Consider the following 18,885-nt stretch of genomic DNA (forward strand, 5'->3'; position numbering starts at 1 on the left):
TATACACTATAACTAAAAAAAAAATCATGGGTTAAATAATAATAATTAATAATTCTGGTAACATATTGTGCAGTATCTGATTCTTGCTGTCTGGGAAAGCAAAAGAAAGTATCTGTCATTATATTCTAAGTATACAAACTCAAAATGATGAGTAGAGCAAAATATGAAGGGAAGCAAATTAGAAATGTTGAGAGACATATTTAGTAGGTCTTTAATAACTAAAACTATATGGTATTAGGTCACAGGCTAGACATGATGATCTCAAAAGTCTTTTCCAACCTAGTTAATTCTTTGATTCTGTGATATTCATCTATGTAATACTTCTGATTTTTTAAAGGTCTACCGTATGATAATTTTAAAAAAGGACATGGGTGTAGTAATTAGAAAAATCAGGCGCTTGCTGTACGAGGGGTGTTGCACTTGCATTGCCATTATGGACTCAGCAGAAGGAATCCAGTTGTTTGGGAAGAGTAATTTTGAATGTTTTATTTACATTTTTAATAGGTTTTTGCAAAAGGGAAGTGACTCTTTGGTAAGATACTGTGAGTAGAATGTAACAGCTGTAGTGACACAGAAGGACTGGACTTCCTTGGGCAGGAAAGGAATTCCTGCAGCGATTTATGGTTCTGCCATTGATTCCATCTCTGCAAAACCACTGCACGGCGTTCACGCCCGGGTGCTCAAGGCAATACATTTAACACAACCCCTTTCGTTTCCCTCTCTAAAAGCTGTGTGTTTTCATCCAGGAGCTGAAGGATCCTCACTGCAGGGACGAGATGGCTGCAGCCCGAGGGGCTCTGAAGAAGAACGCCACCATGTTGTACACGGCCTCGCAGGCCTTCCTCCGCCACCCCGACGTCGCAGCCACGAGGGCCAACAGGGACTACGTCTTCAAGCAGGTGCAGGAAGCGATTGCTGGCATCTCCAATGCTGCCCAGGCCACCTCGCCCACTGATGAGAACAAGGGCCACACTGGCATAGGAGAACTCGCTGCTGCTTTGAATGAGTTTGATGTGAGTATCAGCAGGCTGTGGAAAATGAGGTGTTTCTCCACACAACCTACTGAGCTTTTAGATAAGGAGTTCTTATACAGGACTCAAATTCCTTTTTTCATTCACATCCACTTCCTCAGACTGCACAGGCAAAGGGCAGACATCAATTTGTGTTGGTTTTAGTGAGGAATAGTTGTCTGTTGCTAATTAGGAGTTATTTGTGTTCATATGCAGTGGTTGGGATAGTGAGAAAAATAGTTCTTTTTATCCTTAGGATCCTTGGCAAATCTCACTATATACTTCTAGAAAATGCAAAGTCTGATTAATCTGGCTGTTTAGTTATGTTGATGCCTTGGGAAGGCTTACCTGGAACAGAGACTGGACAGAGCTAGAGAGTAAAGTAGATATTTATTAAAAGGCCTTTAAGGGTACACATTGGGCAGGACAAGGCCTGGCCAGGACTGCACCCAAGGTAGACCCAAAATGGTCACAAAATGGACGCCTGGTAACGAGGTCTCCCACTTTTATATGTTTTGGGGTTTAATTGTCCAATTACAGCTTTGGGTTATGAAGTCCCAGCCTTCTTGTTTTCTCTCTTCAGTCCACCTTAGTTTATGGTTTTGGGCATGAAAACTTGTACTTGTTGTCCTTGTTCTTCAGCAGGAAAATGATTTATTTTGTATACCTACTCTGTGAAGACAGCCAACACTGAAATGAGGCTCAGAACTGCACCCCTAGGTAGCACAGGATCTGAAAAGCATGAAAGCTAAAACTTAAGGCATCAATGTGACCAAGATCTGGGTTGCTTGAATGGTAAAATCATCTTTGTCTAACAAGTCAGGAAGACAAGACAAAAAAATGAAGATGGTGATGGAGCTCAGTGTCCTGGAAACATTAACATTCAACTTGAATCATGAACTATGTTAATCCATTAATTATGGAAAAAGCATCTGTCAGACACAGTTGATAGCAGTCAGTTCAGCAGCCTCTGTTCCAGCAATACATACAGGTTCACATAAGCAACTTTCCTGACAGCTAGTTGTTTAGCTGTTAATTTCATTAGCAGTCCTGTCTGATGATTTCCCCCTATCTCACGTGTGAGGATTGTTCTTCAGGCAGTGAAGAAAAAGGTTATTGCAGACAGTCTCTGACAATATTTTCGTCTTTCTTTTTGACTTAAGGCAGAGATTTGTTGAACTTATTATTGGGGAACGGTGTCCTTTTCACTTTGATGAAGCCACAAGGTTGCAATCCCAGCATCTGTCACATGCAATCAGGAGCTGCTCAGTCCTGCTGATTGGGGTTGGAAATGGAGGTATAGTGCAGGTGGTTCATCTCACAGCCTGTTGGACTGGGCTTGTCTCCATCTATTCTTACATCTGCGGTTTTTCCTGCACAATTACTGTGGGTTGAGATTTTAAGAATTCCTCAGGGTTTTCAGGGCCCCCTCAGCTCATGGGTCCCTTGTTGGTAAGGTCCTGGGAATAATGTCCCTGTGTGGCCTGATTGTATTCTGGCTTTTGTGTGGGACTTTGCACATTATGGACAGCAAAGGTTTCACAAACAGGGACAGAAAACATGTGACTTCTCAGTCCCAAACTGATGATGCTGCTGCTGCCTTCTGGAAAAAAAAAGGCTGCTATTCAATGCAAAGAGAGTCGCTGTGCTTGGGGAAAATAAATGTAGTGAAGACTGTGCGAGACACCAGATATTGTCCCCTGGGCTCTATGAAAATATTCATCCTTTTTCTCCTCAGGTAAAGTCTTTTCCACTTTCCGTGATGTTGCAGGAGCCATGCATGTGTGTGGATGTGTAGCTATAGTGGCATGTTCTGTTCATAATTACATGTGGAAAAACAGCATTTCTGGGGAATTCTCTCTTTCTCATTTTAGGAAACTGAATGAAAACTTTGACTTATACAGAGACTGAAACAATTATATTATCCATTTTCTAACTCACTGCTTAGCTGTTGAATGAGATTTATTCACACCTAATTTTGCTACAAACGTGACATTTCCTGACCTCCAAGGAAAAGTCAAAACTTCCAGCTGGTGATGGAGGAATGATTGTGAGTTTACCTTTATGTTTTACAACCAGGAAAACAAGCAATATTACCAGACTAGTGAAACTATGTAATGAGTAAAAAGGTGGTGGAGAAAAAAACCTTGCTTTTTATGGTGGCAGTACATTACTTCAGCAAGGGAAAGGAACTTTGTATTTTCTAATGAAAATAACTTTACAGAATATTTATTTTACAGTCTCAGTCATATTAATTGAGATCAGTTTGTGTTTGGTATGAAGTGCTTACTAAACCCTGCATTATGTGCCAAGAGGATTATTCTATATTAAAAATAAGTGTACAGTTTTTTTCCATATTTTTAACACTTCTCAGCCTTCATTATTTCAAATTTTGGAACACAAGTTCTGTGGTTGAGCATTTCAAATAACTGCAATGTGAGTAATTTGAATATTTTTCAGTCAAAATATCATCACATGGAATACAACTAATTATTCTACCTATTTGAAGCACAGGCATTGTGTTTAACTAGGTCTTTTAATAATTGTCACACTCTATACATTGGGTGTTGTGTAAAGTCACCTGTGAGTTATTACCTGCAAAATTTTGAAGGTAGTTGCCATTTGTTGCTTCTCAGAGATAATTTATGTAGAAATAAGGAGAGCTCATAAATCTGTTTTTTAGTAGATTTTTTCCTTTAAAGTCCTGTTTGAAGTTGATTTATGACAAAAGAACATGTTTAATGCCTTGTTGCTTTGTCCTTTAACTTCCCTGTTGCTGCTTTAATCTTAGATCATTTAAAAACAGATATTTCTGGTTTTATTAGTAATTTGTTATTAAAATTTGGCATATATTTTATGCTCGTGAAATATTTCTCAGTTCTTAATGGAAATGGGGGTGCACAGTTTATTTCCTACTCATGACATTTGGCCAAATTTATGTAAGCTGTGTAGACATATTTTTGAAGAACTTACTGTGAACTCTGAAAGGCTCTTTTTTCACTCAGGTAGTGGCAATTTTGATCTGGTAAGGTCCCACATGTTCTGGTTATCGAGGGACTGCTGTGTTGGCACATGTTAAATTGTGGGATGGATTAATCTGGTGTCGTCCCCACAGCCCTCATGGTGTGCAGCAGAGACAGAAGTTACACATCAAACTGGAGTGTGGTGGGGAGGGAGATTTTTAAAAAGACAGTGAAATTACTGAGTGGGAAGAAACGCAATGAGAAGGAGCAGGAAACCTGAATGGGGTGAAAACTAAGGTGAAGATAGATGGCATCAACACTGGTGTGGGTTTGAGAACTGTGAAGGGGTAAAAATATATGAGGATGTAAAAATTTACATTTATGTCTGGAAATAAGGTAAAGGAATAGTTTTGTCCAGGGAAGGGAGCAGAGCTGGTGAGGGATCTGGAGCCCCAGGAGCGGCTGAGGGAGCTGGAAAGGGGCTCAGCCTGGAGAAAAGGAGGCTCAGGAGGAACCTTGTGGCTCTGCACAACTCCCTGACAGGAGGGGACAGCCGGGGGCAATTGGGCTCTGCTCGCAGGGAACAGGGACAGGAGGAGAGGGAACGGCCTCAGCCTGCGCCAGGGGGGTTTCGACTGTGTATCAGGGAAGTTTTCTTCACCCAAAGGTTTGTCCACTGCCCAGGGCAGTGGTGGAGTCCCCAACACTGGGGGAATTAAAAAGCCATGGGGATGGAGCACTTGGGGGCAGGGGTTATTTGTGGCCTTGGCAGAGCTGGAGTTGGATTCAATGATCTTAGAGGGCTTTTCCAATCCAAACAATTCTGTGATTCCGTGACTGTCTGTGCTGCAACAAGGGCTGCACACAGATTGTTAGGGAATGGGTTCTCCATGATGGAATAGAGTAGGGGCAGTGATGGGCAAAAATAGGATTTACTGGGCACTTGGGATCTCTGGTGAGTAGGAGGGAGCTTCCTCTCAGAATATGAACTGGAATTACAATTCCTGAGTCCCAAGGAGTGTAGCTGTGTCAGTGGGATGTGCTGACAACACCTCAGAAGTGCTAATCACAGTGGCAATTCAGATTCTAGGGGTTTCAGGCTGGGTAACATACAATGCTTTACATTTTAAGCAATTCTAAATAATTTCCTTTAGATTTGGATATGAAAAATGAGGGCAATCATTCTTGTACAGTGCTGGGAAGGTGGGTGTAATGGTGTTGTAAATATAAAGCTGTTTACTATGCATGCACCATAACTCCATAAAAAGGATTATTCCTGTGTTTGAAGCAAGGCTTGAATTATCTGCAATAAAATTAAATAGAATTTATAAATCCTCTGGTTTAGAGAGGGAAGGAGAAGATATCTAAAGGAAAAAAAAAAAGGACCAAACCCCCTTTTCTCTGCTGATGCCAAAAACAATTATCTGTTGTTTTCTGTATTGCTCCAGAAAGAACTGATAAGATGGCTTAGCTGACTTTTCTCCTTGTCTGTCGTGTTTTTGTGTGCAAGTTCTTCCCCTAGCAATGGAATAAAATGATATTTTATTTGTTAGAAGAACTATATAGGGCTTAGTTTTAATATATGTTAATCCAAACAGGCATGCCCTATAGCTGATGTTGTTTTATCTGATGTTTTATAATACTGGATTTACTGTTTCTCTCTATTTTGGCTTTAAAGTTGCAGTCCAGCAGTGTTGGTCCTTGCCACATCTTGAACTGCTGAGCCTGTGGGTCACCCCTTTACTTTCTGATTTCTGAGTGTAAAAATAATCTGGGTTATAAAGGGATTTAGGGGAATATGAGGGGAAGTGGTCACAGCACTAAACCTGCCAGAGTTCAAGTAGCATTTGCACAATGCTCTCAGGCACAGGGTGAGACTCTTGGTGCTGCCCTGGGAAGGGACTGGAGTTGGACTGGGTGATCGTTGTGGGTCCCTCCCAACTCAGGCATGATTCTTTGATTTGATATGGTTCAGAATTGAAAGAGGTGGTTAAAATGTTTTTTAGTACTTGAGGTATTTATGTATTTGGGATAGGTCCCAGGGTACAGAAATTCTACTATTTTTTGTCATGAGCAGCATTTGAACTGGGAAATTAGAGGCAAAATAATTCAATCTTTAATGAAATTTTGAACTGAGCAAGTCAACTATTTTGGAGCTGACTACATTTGATGAAAAAGTGTCTGATGACACTGGTCACTGTCCTCCAGTCTGTTAAATGCAGCTCATAATTAATCATACCATATTTTGTGAATACATTAATGCTCCTTTAGGAATATTTTGCATGGCTAGAGAATGCAGTACACCTTAAATGGAGTGAAAGATCTAGTAAGTGTGTAATGAGGGGAAGACATTACAGGGAAACTGAAAAGACAAAATATCTGGGTATAGCCATAGCAAAGATTGCTTTTTTTTGGTACGAAAATTAAGAGCTGTCAAAATGTGGCAGAAGAAATGCTGTGTCATTAAGTGACTACCTTTAAAATGTTCCCTTTTGGACAAATAACTGCTAGATTATCTGAGAATGGATTTTTGCAGAACGTTTATGGAATTGCAATTTGCTTGTAAATATGTTCCTCGGAGAAGTGATTTGTGATGCTGCAGAGAACAGGACAAAATGTGAGCTTTGAAACAAGAATTGAAATGTGTTTGTTTCACCACTGAAATTCATAAGAAACAATTGGAATAATATTACTGCACATCTGACAGCAATTTGAACCCAGACCTGTTGAGCTTGAGTAGCTCTAGCCCAGGAAAATGGCAATTTCTGTATAATAGCAGCTCTGTATTGAATTTAACTAGGAGTGCACTGGTGAAAGTGTACATTCAAGTGCAAATTCAGATAACCTCATGTATGGATTTGGATGAAATATTGTAGAATCTCAGAATGCTTTGGGTAGGAAGGGGTGTTAAAGATCATCTTGTTCCAACCCCCTGCCATGAGCAGAGACACCTTCCACTAGACCAGGTTGCTCGAAGTCCTGTCCAACCTATCATTCTCCCTTGTCCTGTTCCTCCATCCCTTGTGCCCAGTCCTTCTCCAGCTCTCCTGGAGCCCCTTTAGGTGCTGGAAGGGTCTCTGAGCTCTCCCTGGAGCCTTCTCTTCTCTTGAACACCCTCAGCTCTCCCAGCCTGGCTCCAGAGCAGAGGGCTCCAGCCCTCTGATCAACTTTGTGGGTGTCATCTAGACTCATTCCCCCAAGTCCATAAATTTCTTGTGTTAGGACCCCCAAAATACAATTGGATTTTTTTGTCCCTGGTGTGGCTGAAGTGGCTTTTACGCAGCAATAGTGTCAAGCCAACCATTTCCTGTGTGAAGGCAGCCAGGCTGCACCTCAATGTTTCTAAAACTTCTGTGCAGTATTGAGATATTTTGCCACTTTCTGCACTCCTGAGATCTCCCCTGAGAGGGGAAACATCAGACTGGTCATGCTTTGCATATGAAGAAAAAAATCACCAACAGCAAAATGTTGCATTTTGTGCTAAACCCAAAAGCTTCACCTGTTTGCAGAGCTGTATGTTTGAGGATGCTGAAGTGATGTCTCAAATGAGGAAGAGTCAGAGTAAATTTTTGGGATCCTGATGATGCTGAGGGGCCCAATGAGCTTTTCCTTTCAGTTATTGCTGCATTTCCCATTACAACCTCTTCTGTGTATATGTGGGCTTGTTTATATATTACTGTGGAAAGGATCAGCTCCAGAGCACAGGGGACAGCACTGGAAATGTCAAGATTTTGGTAGAAAATTCATGGCAAAAATGTGATCTCTGTAATGGGAACCACTCTGGGTATCTGTGGGTTAGGATCTCATTGCCTTCATTCCCTTTAGCAGTGGGAATGGTGCTGAGCTGTATTTGCTGTATAGGAGCACCATCTAGTGGGCTTCTGGTTTATTTTTTTTTAAGTCTAGAAATATCTTTTTTCCCTTGAAATGCTGTTGTATAGTAAACTAGTATTGTGGAAAGATTTAGCAATCAAAAACACTTGTTAGAGTTTAACCATAACACTTTGCTCCTATTTCTTTTGGTGGTAGAAAAAGCCTTTTGCCAGCACACCAACTGCTGCCCGCGCCTCCCTATCAAAATACATGTAACCTATTTGCAGCAGGCCGGTTTATTTGCACAGGAATTTTTGTAATGAACCGTCAAGCACAAATTTGTTAGATGTACTAAAAACACAGAAAAGAAACATAATTTTAAAACCTAATTATCATTTCTATAAGAAAATGTGTTTTCTGTAGCCGTACAGTTATTGCATTATTATTCAAATTATTTCAGGTTTCTTATTTTCTTGTTAATGTAAGTATGAATATCAGAAGTTTTAAATCAAAAACAGTAAATTTTCTTTTGGGTTACATATAATAATAGCTTGAAAAGAGCACTAAGTGAAATGTTCTAATTAGACCACACTTTGCCACTATTTTGCTCATGTTTATTTAGTATCTCTGAGATGCTTCTGTAGCTTAGGTACGTGAGAAGTGAACTCCACCACTATTTCAGGGAAGCAGCATCTCCATTTGCATTTGGAGAGCAGTCAGGAGAGGGGGCTGGGAAGGTGGGGCTGTTGCTTCTGCTCGTGGCTCTGCACTTCTGCCCAAGTGGGATGCTTGTGAAGCTGCTGTGGATGCATCCAGTCTGGTGCCAGAGGGAAAGGTCAGAGAATCACAGCTTGGTTTAAGTTGAAAAGGAACTTAAAACCCATCTTGTTCCACCCCCTGCCGTGGGCAGGGTCACCTCCCACTATCTCAGGTTGCTCCAAGCCCCATCCAACCTGGCCTTGGACACTTTAGGGATGGGGCAGCCACTGACACTCTCACAATAAAGAGTTTCTTCCCAATATCCCATCTAACCCTGGCTCTGACAGCCATTCCCCCTGTCCTGTCACTCCATGCCCTTGTCCAGAGTCCTTCTCCAGCTCTCTTGAAGCCCCCTGTGAACTTCTTCTGTGTTATTTCATCACTCCAGAGCAGCTCATTGGAAGCTGCAGCGTAGCATTGCTCTGTCACACTCTTCCAGCTGTATGGTGTGTGTGTGTAACACAGCATTGTGGCAGGCAGGAACACTTGATATTTGATTTATTGCTGAGCAGGAGATCAACAGCCTTGTTAGCATTGCAGGAGAAACGGACAAAAGTGCAGAAACCAAACCTGCTAGCACACAGCATTTGTTTTCGCAGTAGTTCAGGCACTTCCGACAAAGAAATACATCAAACACTCTTATTTATACAGTCCTGTCTCCAAGTTACTCAGAATAACCGGGTCCCTCAGTATATCATGTGCTGCCTTCTACACAAAGTCAGTTTTTCCTGCTGTCTGGTGGTTGTGGCATTGTTTATGTAAAATATCTATCACACTTTGCAGTGGCATTTAACTAAAAAATTGGATTTTCCTTATGCTAAGGGCAGTTGTGTATTCAGTGTCTCAGGAAGTGTTAAAAACCCTGTGGATGTGGCGCTTGGGGACATGATTTAGTGGTGAACATGGTGGTCATGGTGGGTTTATGGTTGGGCTTGACGATCTTAGAGGTCTTTTCCAACCTTAACCATTCTGTGATTCTGTACTTCTGAATCATTAAGAACCACGTTAGGAAATGGTCTCTGCCCTGAAGGTTTCACATTCTAAATAGATTAATTAAAATGTGTTTAACAAGTAAACAAGGCAGAGGTATGAAGAAGCTGCTGAAATTTCCTGAAGACTTTCTACGTAGACAAACTAGGGGATGAGCAGATTTTTCATGTGCAATAAGGCAATTGCACATAATAATGAAGTAATTTAATTGGAAAATGCAGGCAATGATACAGTAATTCTAGAGTTTTTTTGAGTTCTTAAATTGTTTTAAATTATCAATGTAATGTTTTTCTTTTGCTTTGCATTATATTTCTAATATTTCTAATAAATATTTATTTCTAATATTTATTTCTAATAAAAGTGAAGATTTTTTTGGTATGATTGAAAATGAGATTCTAATCCAGACAAATGTCACGAAGTTTCAATAATGATGTGCTTTCTGATTATACAATACATTTATGTAGGGTATATGGCTATTCTCAGTATTTTTAGTTGAAGTGTGAATAATTCATCCATTATTTTAAATTTCCAAAGTCATGTCCTCTAGTTTTTTAGTGTGTCAGATAGCTTAATTCCTTCTGAACAAGAGAAAGTTGGTTTATAACAGTACTTAGTACTAAGAGGTTTATTTTCAGAAGTCTCTAATATTTATTAAAACATGGCAACTTCTCTGTAAATACACCTTGATATAATTTAAGGAAAAGAAAAGAGTTGAAGAGAAAATAGTTAACTATATTTAAATAAGATTTTATCACAAGTTTTGACAGTTTTCAAACAAGTCTTCAATTATATTAAAATTCATTTTCTTGGATTTTGTTTCAGCAGCTGCAGCCAAAAATGATGTATGTTTACAGTAATCTGAACATTTATAGAGAGATTTGAAACACTTAATTATAAGAACTGAATTAGGATATCACTCCTTGATTTATGGCTCTAATGTTAGGTAACTAATTAGAAATATAAAGTGTTCCAGTTCATTTACATTCATCACTCATTAACTGGCTTTTAATAAGTGATGGGAAGTTGCAACTTCTAAAGAAATTTATTTAGCCAGATTTCCTGCCAACTATTTTGTTCTTCTTTCCAAGACGACATTATTTCCTCGTTAATATATGTGTAAGAATTTTATAGGTGTCGATAATACAGGCTGAAGTTGAATTTTGGCACCAGGTTCTCTTTGAAGTGGAGTAATAACTTTTGTAAGCAAAAAATTGTATTTCTTGGGTAACTGAACATCAGGAGCTGTCATGGAGCTGGTTCTCCTTTTTTCCCAAAACTCCAAAGCCTGTTTTCCTTGTGAGATATTTGAGAAAGTTTAGAGTAAACGTCTAGACTATCATTTATTTATAATCATTAGAACTATCATTTATTTATAACCATCAGAAAGTAACTACATCATTATTTGTTATATTTTAAGCAAAACTGAGGTTTGTGGTGTTGGGATGAGGTGCAACTGGCACAAGGTGATTCTGAGAAAATTCTGGATATTGGAAGGGAAAAAGTCACTCATGGTCACCCATGTAGGTGATCAGGCACTCAAACGGTAGGCAGAGAGGTTTGGAAAATCCCCAAGGGTGGAATTTTCATCTTGACTGGATGAAATCTTGAGCAACCTGGCTTGATGTTGAAGTTGTCTGTGTTTTAAGGTGGTGTTTAAATATAACCTCCAGGTGTTCATTCCAACCTAAATTACTTTGTAATCATGAATTGTCATTAACAGATATCCCAAACAAATATTTAATAATATTTATGCCTGCAAATGATTTACAAGCAAAAAGTTTTATTGGGATATGGATGAAAAATTTTTGAGTACAACTGAATTTCTTCAAATCTAAGGAGAAAAATGAGATTCATGACTTGCTGAGAGGTGTAAGATCTGTTTGAAAGTTGCTGTGTAGATAGAGAACCTTACACCTATGGCTGTGAGGAAGAGGAGGAAAAGAGAGGCATTTCTGGAAGGATTGGTTAGGAATCTGAAACAAATAGCTATTTTTTTCAATTTTTTTTTTTTTTTCTTGCTAATTCCATAAGTTGCTTATATAATTCATTTGGTGCAACTGTAGTCTTGCTACTGCAGTGTGAAATATGAGGTTGTGAAAATGAATTTATACAGCTGATTTCTGAAAATCCCAAGCATTACCCTTTGGCTCAAAAGCCCCTTTACATAAATATGCACAGGCCTAACTCTTGGAGAAGTCATTTCTAATTTAGGTGCTTGTAAAAACTGCTCTGCTTACTGCTGTGAAACACCGACCCCAGAAGATACATGTGAGACATTATTTCACATCCTGGCTAATGCAGCATTTTTTCTGCCAAGTCAGCAGTTCCTAGAGCTGGAACAATACATTATCTGGTTAAAATTCTTCTATTTGTCCTTTTAGTAAATAATAGATTTTCATAAATTCCTTGTGTTTGTTACTATCTAACTGCTGAGGATTCAGTTAAGTTATGGATTTCTCAGGTGTTCCTTTCTCTGTATAGTAATGAGAGTTATGGGGTCTGTGTGTGAATTGGAACTTTTATTGAGAAATAAGATCTTTTCTAAGAGTCTTGTCCTGCTGAAATTAAGAAAATGGAGTTTGTCTTTAGCTTTGAATATATTTGAATAAACTTAAGTGTTTTCTGATTAATAATAAACAGATAGAATTTTCAGTGCTAAAGGCACTTGTTTGTTATGTGTCATGTTCCTAAATTTTGATGTACATTTTGATACACTCTTTCGCCTTTTTATTTTTTTTTTTTCGAATTACTTGTATCATTTGCCTTGCACTTGTTGATTGCTCTTGGATTTTGAAAGAAATAGACTAATCACAAAGTTATCAGAATATTGTGAAAATTAAAATGGTTCATTAACAAATCTTATGTGCTATAAAATGTGTGTGATTATTAGAAATCAGAATACTTTTACGTTTTTCATTCCTATTTCATTTTTTTTAAAACTCAAATAACAAGTGCACCGCTTACAGAGCAATTTTAGTCCGTATGCAATTAGGAGATTTCTTACCACACTTTTAACGAAAGGTTCCTGGATTACGTAGTGTTGTAAATGTGCTCGAGAGTGGGAGCAGGTGATTATTGCTTTTGTATTTCTTACCTTGAACTGCAAAAGGAGAAAAGCAGGCCAAAATATAATCCAGCAGTGACTCAAAACTCATAAGTTAACATGAAGTTTTACAGTGAGAAGAGTAGAATCAATGTGGTTTAAACCTATTTGATAGCTGGTAATAAGTTTGATACAGTACACAAGTGTTTAGCAGATCATAATTTAGGAATTAAACTTTATTTGAAAAGATTCTTTGAAAATCAATTCTTTTTCTAGTAGAATAAAGATACTTTGCTAACCAGTAGACTGTTTGACAAACTGAAGATGTTTTCAAACTGTCTTCATGTAGTGCTCCCTTTTTAGTTAACTAATCCAGCACTTTTTTCCTGACTAAAAACCAAAAAAAGTCAAAAAGCTGTTAAAAGATGCTCTCCAGAATGGAAATCAGAGATGTCATATTTTTGTGTGTCATTATCTAGTAATGATTTCCTTGCACTCTTAACTTCCTCAATTTTTTAAATTCATGAAATATTGAGGTAATATAGTAAAATTTCAGCAGTGTAGGCTGCTTATAAAAATAATCAGAATGAAATTATTAATGGAGAACATCCCACTCTATCTTCAGGAATAAAAAACTTACACCTTGGATATGAATGTCCTGAAGAGCCAAGAAATTTTTCAGAATATTTGTGAAAGAATAATACTGGTTTAGCACCATGGAAAGGTTTGGGTTGGAAGGGACTTTAAAGATTATCTTGTTCCAAGCTTCTGCGATGGGCAGGAACACCTTCCACTATCCCAAGTTGCTTCAAGCTCTGTCCCACTTGGCTTTGGAGAATTCCAGGGATCCAGGATTTACATGCATACATACATACATATATAGATATAAATTTTTTTTTTCTCTATTACTTACTTTTTCAGGAATTCAGTAGATAATTGTTCCAAGAAAGTTCTGATAATCCTTGCAGTCCCATCCAACCTGGTATTCTAGAATAAATTATTTATAGGAAAGACTGAAAAAACCTCTCCGAAGGCACTGAAAATGCCAGAGACCCATGACTGCTCACCATTTTCCTGTTTTCCTTCTCCTTCCAGAACAAGATCATCCTGGACCCGATGACGTTCAGCGAGGCGCGGTTCCGGCCGTCCCTGGAGGAGCGGCTGGAGAGCATCATCAGCGGGGCGGCGCTCATGGCCGACTCCTCGTGCACGCGCGACGACCGGCGCGAGCGCATCGTGGCCGAGTGCAATGCCGTGCGCCAGGCCCTGCAGGACCTGCTCTCTGAGTACATGAACAACGTAAGTCACAACCGCTGCTCGCTCTCGGGGTGCCTCACCCTCCCTGAGGCTGCAGCTGCTTTAATGTGTCTCAGAAGTAGTGACACGGCTTTGTGCCCAGCGTACTGGCGGTGCTGTTTGAGTTGTTAGAACTTTGTAATACTCTGCAAATGTTTGACAGGAGTTGGGTATGATCAGAAGCTCAGTGATGCCTTGGGAAGGCTGACCTGGAACAGAGACTGGATAGAGTTAGAGAATAAAGTAGATATTTATGAAAAGGTCTTTAAGGATACACCTTGGGCCGGACAAGAGCCTGGCCAGGGCTACACCCAAGGTGGACCCAAAATAGTCCCAAAAAAGTGGACTACCGGTCACAAGGTCTTACACTTTTAAAAGTTTTGGTTAATTTGCATATTAGGGCCCAGTTGTCCAAACACAGCCTCTGGTCATGAGGTCTCATCCTTCTTGTTTCTCCCTTCAGTCCACCATTGTTTGTGGTTTTGGGCCTGAAATTTGTACCCGTTGTCCTTGGTCTTCAGCAGGAAAAGGATTTGTTTTGTCTACCCACTCTGTGAAGAGAGCTTACTAACATACTTCATATGAGGCTCAGAACTGCACCCCTAGGCAGCACAGAATTTGAAAAACATGAAGGCTAAAACTTAAGGCATTGGGGATTTGATGTTGTTGTACCTGCCAAGTGACTTCGTGCTCCCTGTGAATTCGGCATAAAAGTTTCTTCTTATGTAATAACTAGCAGTTCCTTTAGAAGTAGAATACTTTCTAAAATGAAAACAATGGTGAGTAATCTAAATGCAAAAATGGCCCAAGAATTATTTTCTTATTGAATATGAATGTGGGTAATTTGCAGCAGGCTTGCCCCTGTGGGATGGTCATTGTGTTTGATTTTTAGGATGGTACTTACTCATAAGAGGTTGACTTTTTGGTGCGGAGGTTAAACCACTGAAGGTTTCACTTTCTGATGGACCTATGAAATACTCAGTTACCATGAAAGCAGTGAGTTCAGCACTAGTTCACAGACTGTTCGCACAATCTTAAAAACAACTCTCTGGGTAGGGTTTCCAGAGGTGTTGAATTGTTCAGTGTGGTGTGAACTGGCAGTCCGTTACCTTTGTTCTGCACAGCCTGTCACAGAGAATTCTCTCCACCCAACGTTCTGTATTAAAACTCAGGTGTTCTCTCGCTGTGTCCTTTTTAGGATGTGGGGAAAAGACCAAAGCAACACCAACAACCTGTTTTAAAATTAAAATGTTTGCCAAGAGGTATCAAACTGAGCATCCTCTACTTCGCTGTTTCTTGTCTTTGGTTGCTCCTAGAGTATTAGATGACATATTTTGATCCCATTTTGCTGGAATCATCAAAATCATGCTGAAGAGGGTGTTAGAGGATAGACCTTTAACTAAGGTCTGTATACCTGTTATATTCTTTGGTACTGTTACAGTTGTTAGAGTGATGTAGTTCAGTACCAATAGTGCGAACTTCAGTCCTTCAGTCACTTCATTTTACACTTCAAACTTAAATGTTGCTTTTCAAAGATATTGTTCCATGTAATAGAGTCACTTCAAGGAATAGCTGTTTGATTGAAAAACATTATTTGCTCCTTAGTTTTTCGGAAGTGATGGTTGACAGGTTCTTAGGAAAGGTTGAATGAATGTGAAGTTTTGCTGCTGTGTTATGGGTTAGAAGTTATAAAAGAGAACATTAAATGCCGGATGATGAGGCTGTGGTGGAAAAGAACTTGTTGTGTTTCTTCCTACAAAATCTTGCTTTGTAGGAGCAATACTGGTGCAATCCTTAAAGGTCTTTCAAAGAAACTTTGAGAACTGATGAGTGGTGGCCTCTGTTTTATTGTGGTGCCTCTTTTTCGGTACAACGAGTTTTGGTAACAATGCAATTTGCCCCTGGACCAGAAACATTCTTATTTTATTTCTGACTGCATTTACAGAGGAAGGAGAGTTTTAAATTCCTGCAGGCATTTATGACCACACTGAAGGTTGCGAATATAATTTCATCATTTTTACTTAAACACATAATGGTGTGAGCACCTGCATTTATGGTTTCTGCATATGGGTTTTGAAACAGTCTTTTTTCCCCCCCTTTTTTGTGTCTTTCTTAGTCTAACTTGCATGACCCCTGTAATTTTTTTTCTGCTTTATCCTGAAATGTAGTCAACTTAAATAAGACTTTTTTATACCTATTGAATAAACATTATAAAAACTGAATATATGCCTAAATTACACAAAATGCAGTACTTCTGATTTTACCAGATCTGGTGTGGTAGAATTTCACAATGATAATTTCCAAGCTGATGTTAGCAGTTACAAGGAATGGGATCAAGATTACATATTACTATGGCTAAATCTAGTTTTTTTGTACATAGGGACAGGTAAAGTAGGGGGGTCAATTCAGTTCTTTGAGGGTGGAAGCCATTTTAAGATACCAGGTTAAAAAATTCCAATGCTTGTTTGAGCATTGACTCTTCAATCTGCCCCTCCAAGGCATTTGAATCCTCCATGGGTCAGCTTGTAGCTGCCAGCCCCACTTCCATGTCATGTATTTTCCAGGAAAGGACAAATTGCCAGACTCCTTCCTTCGTTAAATCATTTGAGCCTCCGTTGCTTAAGCTTCAGTTATAATTGTCAGAGATCAGATCAATACTGGAGATCAGATCAATACTGCCAAGAGAGCCTGAAGAGCCATTGAGATGACAACTGTTACAATCTAATATGGGCAGGGGGTGAGTTAAGTATCTCTGGACTTTTCTGATACATTAATTAAGTCTCCATAGCCAGGACAGAAGATCAAATCCTGAGCTTGTAGGCAGCTCCTGTTATCCAAGGGTTGAATTTCACCCATTCTGCCCTAGCACAATTTGCTTTGGTACTCAACCTATTTCCTTGAAACCTGTGGATTGATTTTCTTGGGTTCTCAATAATTCTGAGCATGTTCAGTATAGTAAAAGATCTCACTTGGAAAGTGTTTTAAAGCTTTCATGAGTTTCAAAAGGGTAAGAGTGAATGTCACACACCGAACGTGACACAGTCCTAAATCTGATCAAGGCTGATTTTGCAAAACTGGGCATCTTTAACACCCTCTGTCTGCATGGTTTTAAACCACTGCACTCCTGCTCTTGCTTTAGAGATTGTGAAATTAATCAGACATTCATGTTTTGGGGTTTCTTCTGTTTGATGATAGCGGAAAAATTATGATTTTTTGGGGGTTAATGAGTGTTGATCAAATGAACATACTGCAAAGTAAATCCTTTGGTGGTGATATTTAAAGGATGCAGATGATGAAGGGCAGGGTGTTGGCAATGTGCTTTTCAGTCAATCTTAGTTCAGTCCTTCTCCAGCTGAAAACAGTTCCTTTTCATTCATCTGCATCTATGACTTGGGTTCGGAGGTGTTTCTTACAAAACTTCAAGAGCTGCAGGAAAGGGCTATGAATTGAAGAAAGAGTAAATACTTTCAAAATTTTGGCATCCAAGAAAAATCTGAAAAAAAAAGTTGGTAGAAAGAAGGATAGGGGAGATTTCAACTTAAGTGAGTAAAAATGGTGCTGCTTCTGCGGTTGTGTTATTTACTGTTATAAAAGATGTGTTTTGGTTTCTTCTTCCTTCTCCTCAGATAAATACTGATTTGCTCCATTTCCTACCTGTCAAATAATGTTTTTAATTAGTCCCTAGGCTCTTTACTAATTCTATGAACAATTATGTATTTGTATAGTTACTGCATTGACCAGCTTCTCACAGTATCTAAACCCTCTGCAAGGGAAATCCCTGCGAGTCGTCTGCAAGAACTTCTGTGGAGATGAGATATAAACTGTTTCATTATTCTTTGTATATCCAGAAATATGCATATTTTCATTTGCCTTAGGAGTAACTTTGACAAAATCTTTTCCCAGCATGGTATCTATTATTTCTGTCATGAACTCATCTGAGGTTTAGAATCTGTTACTTTGGGTAACTAAGGTAAGAGAGTTCTCAGTCAGCTGAGTCATACGACTTTTTTTTGCCTGGGTCTCAGAGAAAATTGATAGGGTGTTTTTCAGCTCCTTATGTATATGTGATAAATCCCATAATTTATTTCAAAATAAAATTACATTTCTAGGCTTCTGTCCTACAGAGAAGACCTAAATGCAGCACCACAGAAGCTCTTAATGCAATTGTTTTCCATTTGTTTAAATGAAAGCCTTATTTAACGGATGGTTAGCTCTGATTGGGGCCTAGTTTCCTGCTGGTTTTCTCTCCTGGATCCTTCATGATTTGTATTGCAGGCTGTCAGGGAGCAAAAATACCAGGAACCTGGGAGTTCCAGCTCTTAAACTCCTGGGTCAGAAATGCACTGCCAACACAAACCCAGTGCTGGGCACCCTTTCTAGCAAGACTCAGGGTGCTGCTGATGTCTGATTAACATAAGAAGGGGAGGAAATTATATCTTTAGAAAAATATGCTTAAAAAAGGATTCTTTGAGTTCCCTCTGACATCATCAGATTCAGTGCCAGAGACAGACTGAATGTTGTGTTGCTGGGGTGTATCAATGATAAATTTGGAAAGCAGTTGACAAGTGAGTAAGCCGTGAGTGTTAAAGACCTCTGTAATCACTCCAGTACTGGCTTGGCATTAATTCAAATCTGCATTTGAAAAGGCATTTCCCAGCTGGTTCAAATATGATTTTCTCCTCTTTAAGCCTTTGGGCTCATTATTAAGCCAACTTGCATTCTCCTGCCTTGCTTTGCCTCCTAGCCCGTGTTCCTGCTCCCACTCCCTGCTCCCTGTTAAGAGAAGCTTGTTTTTTTGTTTGTTTAATTATAATTGGGTTTTGGGACAGCTAATATTTCTGTGTGTCTGAGTGCTATGATCAATCCTTAATGCAGTCTTGTATTACTACTGATGATTTAATGGTTAGATGTGGGGATCACATCTGAGGACTGGAACATATTTCCCAGAGAGGCTGGGGACTGTCCCTCACTGGAAGCATTCCAGAACCATCTGGGTGCAATCCTGTGCAAT

At 39.3% G+C, this 18,885-nt stretch overlaps 1 protein-coding gene across 4 annotated transcripts in view; it reads left to right on the forward strand.

The window, feature by feature from the left end:
* The window catches only part of CTNNA2 (catenin alpha 2), a 462,766-nt gene that overhangs the window by 117,854 nt on the left and 326,027 nt on the right, over nucleotides 1-18,885 (forward strand). For all 4 annotated transcript variants that reach the window (XM_040064114.2, XM_040064113.2, XM_040064118.2 and 1 more), the window contains exons 6-7: nucleotides 747-1,013; nucleotides 13,674-13,877. In XM_040064114.2, the coding sequence (XP_039920048.1) occupies nucleotides 747-1,013; nucleotides 13,674-13,877 (471 nt within the window). The remainder of the gene's footprint in view (nucleotides 1-746; nucleotides 1,014-13,673; nucleotides 13,878-18,885) is intronic.

This window comes from Hirundo rustica, chromosome 5, assembly GCF_015227805.2.
Source record: "Hirundo rustica isolate bHirRus1 chromosome 5, bHirRus1.pri.v3, whole genome shotgun sequence".
NCBI lineage: Eukaryota > Metazoa > Chordata > Aves > Passeriformes > Hirundinidae > Hirundo > Hirundo rustica.